The sequence below is a fragment of the Glossina fuscipes genome, unplaced genomic scaffold (genome assembly GCF_014805625.2).
Source record: "Glossina fuscipes isolate IAEA_lab_2018 unplaced genomic scaffold, Yale_Gfus_2 1, whole genome shotgun sequence".
In the NCBI taxonomy this organism is placed as follows: domain Eukaryota; kingdom Metazoa; phylum Arthropoda; class Insecta; order Diptera; family Glossinidae; genus Glossina; species Glossina fuscipes.
Genome location: NW_023998415.1, coordinates 29,528,711 through 29,535,437, shown reverse-complemented (window position 1 = coordinate 29,535,437; position 6,727 = coordinate 29,528,711). Strand labels below are relative to the sequence as shown.

General features: G+C 34.0%; 1 protein-coding gene across 5 annotated transcripts in view; it reads left to right on the top strand.

Moving 5' to 3' along the window:
• LOC119645285 (DNA N6-methyl adenine demethylase) overlaps positions 1-6,727 on the top strand; it is a 201,031-nt gene that overhangs the window by 154,498 nt on the left and 39,806 nt on the right. The window contains exon 1 of one of the 5 annotated variants that reach the window (XM_038045414.1): positions 2,676-2,780. The exons of the other annotated variants lie outside the window; for them this stretch is intronic. Within the exon in view, the coding sequence (XP_037901342.1) occupies positions 2,751-2,780 (30 nt within the window). The 5' untranslated portion in view covers positions 2,676-2,750. Of the gene's footprint in view, positions 1-2,675; positions 2,781-6,727 lie in introns of those variants that run through there. 5 annotated transcript variants of the gene reach the window in all.

The following is a 6,727-nucleotide window of genomic DNA, read 5'->3' as shown; positions in this document are numbered from 1 at the left end:
AAAATCAAAATAAAGATAACCGATACATTAAAAATCCCATGTTATTATTTATAGTTATAGCTATAGCTGACATTGATATCGTAAGATATCTTTTAAAACTTGAAATATAGATTGCATAAAAAGTTCGTTACATTTTCGTTCTTACATTTTTGCTGGTGGTATTACAGTTACGGACAGAATCGTTTGTTCATAATTGTGTTGGTTCGGCGTCATTCGAAAGCTGAATTTCGAGTGCCATCAACAAATAACAGTAGGATTGACTCTTTTCGTCTTTTGCTCGTCACACAACAGCTTCGATCCTCCGGATACCTACTTTCCGATTTGATACAAGCCTTTACCTGTAAGCATTTGCAAGCAGAAAAGTGATATAAGCACGGTTGCCCGTGAAAGCTATTGCTTACTCGAAATTTTTTCTCGCTGCCAATACGCCTTCAGCAACCAATTGGCCAAAAAATAATTTAAGTGTCTTTGCGTATTTGACGAACAGGTTTAAACGGGCCTTATAACTTGGTTAATGCCTACATTACTATTATCTTCATTGTAGACAACCGTCGTTAGTTTCACAAGATGTTAGTGAGAATTACGTAAACAACATCTTAGTTCAGCATTTTGAAGCCTTATTGTTGTAATGCGAACACATATGAAAATTTATCCATCGTGATTATGCAAACTAAAACTTACGAGTTGTACGACAAATAGGTGTGGGGCCCATAAATGCAATTCATTCTTGGAAGATATTAACACAATACTCGAAAATTGACGCTACGGAAATTGTGTTATTAAATTTTTTTTAACTTTTGCCTTACTAGCAAATTATTTGCTCCCAGATACTATTATTAGTGCGGTTCTGTACAAATAAATAAATTCTTTTTTTCGCTCCCTCTCTGATACGCTTTCGCTTTTTCGCTCTCTTTCTCCGCCTATGTTTCTTCATTTATCACTTCCCGTTCGAATGATTCATCCTCGCTTGTTAGTCATTTATATAACTTAAATAAATTGACTGCAATGAAACGAAATTAATTTCCAAGTTACACTGTTGTTGTTGTTGTTTAATATAAATAACTTAAAGTATTTTTGGTAATGCCATCAAAAATATGACTTAAAAATATTGGGTCGTTGTAAAAATCCAAAAAACACTTTTCCGCATCCCATATACTCATAAGTGTCAATAAGCATCGCGTTACGGTCACTTTAGGAAATTTGGCTTCGCAACAGTCTAAACCTGTCCCAATAATACAGCATAGTTATATTGTGAATTTACGCGCCTTTAAGATTATAAAATTAGAGAGAGAGAGAGAGACAGAGAGAGAGAGAGAGAGAGAGAGAGAGAGAGATATCAAGGAATAAAAAAAAATTAAAAGATACTGCTATCAGTTACCGAAAAAGAAATGTGAAAACGCTTCCTTAGATGATGCAGATTTGCGAAAAAGGCCACAGAAAGAAAAGCGAAAAAACGATAAAAATTTAAAAATGCCTTTAGACGATTTGGCAAAACAAATAACTCATGTTCAGCATATGCATTTTTCTTTTCCGCTCTTTTTAAAGGTTTTTTTTTTTTTTATGAAGTTTCGATCCCATAGGTTATGATAACATCACTTTGAAGCATGATTACCTTCATTCTCTTCAAAAAAAAACTATTCTAAGAGGTAAAGCAATCGAAGCAATAAAAGCAAAAAGCAGACACTTTCCTTCCCCCTCTGCTTTGACTCACTCTCTCGCTCTCACACTATTAAGTTATATTTTAGTTTTAAAATTAATTTCTGTTTTTGTTTTTCGTTTTTTTTTTTTTTTTCCTATTATTCTGAGTCAATCTCAATCCTCACTTAATATTGATAACATTTAATTTGCAAACAAGACAAATACAATAAATTATATATTTTTATTGTAAAGAAAATATTGTCGAGAATTTCTTTGTGTATTATTGTAGGTATAAATAAAATTGGCGGCGCTTTTTTGCTGTGATTACAACAATAATTATATGTGTATATGATTGTTGTTTTATTTCTTTTTTTTTTTTTTTTTTTGTTTTTCGTTCGAGTTAATTGTTTACTATTTATAAACAGTGTCCGAGAGACCTTGAAATAGTACAACGCCTGCCACCAGCCGTTTGATTGCCAACCAACCAACCAAACAGGCAGCCAGCCAGCCAGCTAGCCAGCCAGCCAGCCAGCCAGCCAGCCATCTAGCTAACCAGTCAGCTGAACCATACGACTAAAGTCTATGGCAATAAAAACAACAACAATAACGATAATCAGATAAAAAGCCCAACAACACAATGGAACAGCAAAATAAATACACACAAAATTTAATATATACAACAAGAAAATAAAACATAAGAACAAAAAGAAATAAATAAAAAATGGTGAAAAAGGTTGAAAACAAAAAAATAAAAAAAAATTAAAAAAAGTGCACTCTGGAGATAAACAAAAAAAGAAAAAAAGGAAAGAAAAAGAAAAGAAAAAATCTTAAATCCGCAAGCAAGCAATGGATGAGAAGGAGGAAGGGGGTGGCAAAAGAGGACGCAAAAAACCTGAGATAGAACAGACCGAAGAACGAATAACGAGCAACAACAACAACAACCACAACAATGCCACAGTTCAATACAACAAAACTCGATTAACTTCACATTAATTTTAAAGAAAAAAAAAAAAAAAAAAAAAAAACACCAAAACACATGTACACTTACACGCATACATATAATAAATGCAGACATAACGACAGAAGAGCAGAACCTTCGGAATGTATACCGAATGTATTTTTGTATATTAATGCGAATACATGTAAGTGTATATGCATTTGTGTGCATTTACGTACAATAGTTTTATTTGCTTATAAACCATGTAAACATATTCCAAGACTTTATGATACGAATTCTTGTTTGGTTTCAATGCCAATTTTCCATGCAAACTACTCCAAAAGAGTTGTACGGCATTTGAGCGAACGCTCGTGTATTCTCGCTCACTAAAATTGCAACGCATTTCGATTAGGCTTAGATTAGGTTTAAGTTAAATGACCCATCCGACGTACACTTCGAACGTGGATAACTAACTCAACAGTGATAACAGCTAAGACCCTTTTGAAAATTTTTTTTGACGTATTCCTAGTAGTAGTGATGGTATCCGCGCGACATAATCGGTACAAAGTTTTCACTTCTTAATTCGTTTCATATGAATCGGCAATCGGCCCTTGAGACCTTGACCTTACCCAGATTGGTGTGCATTTGTATATGACATGTTATCACGATTGCTTGCATTAAACAGAATTAATTAACGTATAGGAATGCGACAGTGATTGAATAGCAAAATCAATATGACCCCTATGCCTATATGGTAAGCTTAGAAAAATGTACAAGGTGCAATTGTTAAGGACCCGAGCGGCTTTTATCCTTCATCATTTCTTCACTTTTCATTATTATTACTATAAATTTAGCCGGAGAATAAATGCCAAAACTAAAGTCTTGAAGGCATTAGCATCTAAGGCTTTCGGGGCTTATGAAAACTCTACCGCGCTTGAGATTTGTCCCCCACGACCATTGACTTGCTAGTCGAGACTCTTGCCTACTCGGCCATTCAGGTGGATCCTTCACTTTTTAAGTCATTATAGTTCGAGTAGTAAAAGTTTTAATGAATTTTTGTTATCCTATTGCGTTCACAATTGATCAGGGGAAGCAGGAATGTATGCGTTTGCTAATTATAAATTTGTTGTATGCCAAAATATAAATTAGTTATTTATGAGCGACGCGTAACTACAAATTAGTTAAGTCGTGCACCGATCTACGCTTAAAAAGCCAATTTTGTCGTTTTTTGCAGTTAACCTACTAAGCAAACTAATGAAAAATAGTTTTGGACTCACTTTGTTCTTATGGACAAACTTGTTAAGACTTTTTCAATACTTGTTTGTGTTCACATCGCAAGTATTTGACAAAGCTAATATTGTATTGCATTACAGTGGATTGTGTTGTTGCGCGAAAGTCTATTACACTCTCCCATTACGCCCTTAACCCTCTCATATTGGGATTTATTATAAGCTCATCAACTCTTCTTTTTAACTTCGAGGATCATGCTGCGCATGGCCAAATATCTGGTGCTTAATTCTGCAGAAGACCGCGCATCCACATAGAAGTGATAGAAAGGTTTTGTTGTATCTTCGCAAAAAATAGCATAAATAAGTGTCAGAGATATGTACATTTTTTAGTTGACATCTGAACGATTTATGATCCGCGTAGAAGCCAGTGATCAAGTTTAAGCCGCTGCTTCGTAGTGCCAATAGTTTGTGTACTGTACCTGGGTATTGCCATGTAAAACACTTCCAATCGTCTATTGATTTCTGTATTCATTAAAATACCGGTCCATTGATATTGTTTCTTGATAGTTCATGCAAAGGTGCCGGACCTACTACAGTTATTCACGCTCTCCTGTTCGTTAGACACTCGCTCACTTTGTTGCCTTCCATACGCGAATGTCCATGTACCCGATGCACTTCAGATGCACTTCATTGCACTTACCCATCCTATTCAAAATTTGAAAGCATTCTAACGCAGCATTCTGCCCACGACAAATCTAATAATTCTTTTATGCAATAAGAACACAAAGTTTAGCGGCAGGAAAAATTTTATATATACTGACACACCTCATTAGTCTTCAGTAGCATAATATTCGACGGTACGTTTACGGCATGTTCTATTTTTGTATTGTGCGTTGCGATGTACTTGGCAAATCTTAAACGCAGCCCACACAAAAAAACCACCACTTTCTGCAATTAGCTCAACATCGAATCATGCGTTATTCCATTTTTCAGATTAATAAGTCCTTTGTAGTGAACGTAATGAGAAGCCGCGTTAAAATATTAATTTACAAGAAGAAGAAATAAGGAAATCGGTTGAAATAAAAACAACACGCATATGGTTTGAGAATATATCTAAAACTAGAACAATCAACATAAATATAAAAAACAGCAAATATTTATGCAAAATAAGGATAAGAAAGTTAATGTGAAAGCAAATAAATTTTTTGATTGATTAATGAAATAAAAAATGAAAAAAAAGTTGGCTTCCGCAGAAGAAGCACGGAACCGTACTTCATTGACGTAATAAAACAAAGCAAAAGAATTGTTTAATAGTGCAATACAATGGCAACATGACAAATATATGGATGCTTCACTTGCCAAATCGATTAACTCCATTTTTGGCATTTTATTAAATTTTAATATCAAAGCACTTCATTACCTCCTGTAACATATGTACATATTCAAAGCGAGTTTCTCTAATAATAAGTATTAACACCACTAAATAACAAAATCGTTTTGGCCACTGTATAATAAATAATTTATTTATAATATTTTATAATTTTTCTCAACTTCTTGTTTTATGGAGTTAATCGATTTGACAAGTGAAGCATCCATATTTCAAATTGGACACAAAATTGGACATAATCTACTGCTTACCGTTCATTCCTTATAAAATCATATATAATATCAACCAAAATTTCAAATCATATAATATAAAAAAGATTTCAATTTGTATAAAATGAACATAAATTATATAAAGAATTTCTAAATTAAAAAGAAATTCTTGTGCGTTTTTTTCTTTTCGCTTTACTTGTGCGGATACGAGCAAAAGCACATGACTTGACATTTCCAACAAGCCTTCGTAAAAACTCAGCAAAGTTGAAGTCCCATTCCGAAAATAGGAATAACGCGTCATTGTGTTAAGACCATAGTTTCACGTCATTGTTAACGATCGCACGGATACAGCAGTAATAAATATGCTCTTCATTCTTCATATGCCTGCGTTTCTTATTAACGCGGAAGCGTAATGACGAATGTACTTTGATCTGAATTTTTCAGCCAGTCATTCACAGCTATCTTAATTTGATGATTATTTGCACAATTGGAATAGAAACTATGATAACTAGATAAAGATATTCTAACACTGAACGAACGCGAAAATTCAACTCAAGTGTCACGACATAACCTTAACGGAGATAAACGTAAATGTTTTGTGCAGGTAACCTCCGTATAACACGGAAGTTACGTTCCACAAAACGATTGCTTTCTAATGCGCATTATACGAAACAAAGAATTAATGCGAAAAGAGGAGTTGGGTTACAAAAATTAAAAAACATGCCCTCATGTTTTCATAATTGGTATAAATATTTTTATTAAAACTTTCTTAATATGAACTAAGCAATATTTTCTTTACAAGCACTGAGCTCTAGCAACCACAGACAGATTTTTTTTTCTTTTTTTTTTTTTTTTGTCAAGATATCCTTATCCTCTGAACATTTTTCTGTATTATTCTCAGATCCTTGCTTAGCTTTCTGCTTTAAGTTAAACATTGTGTTCTGTTCAGTTGAAGGATTTTCATTTAAGAAACATGACTTTAACTATTTGGCTGATCACAGGCCACCCTCTATGCTTTGTGGAGTAATCTCTAGTAAAACTAGGGGATTCCTCATATTTCAAATTAAACGGTTTGATTTTAAAAGTTTTTATCACATTTCATGTTTTACAAGCCGTGTTAGAGTGAATCCGTGCTAGAGAACTGCCGTTCTATACGGCGATTTTCCCAATTCACGAATTGTGTTAGGGTGTATAGAAGCGCCCTGTTATATGAAAATATTCCCAATTCTCGAATCGTGTTAGACTGAACCCGTGCTAGAGAAGTGCCGTTCTATACGGTGATGTTCTCAATTCTCGAACCATGTTAGGGTGTACACTTGCTATAGAA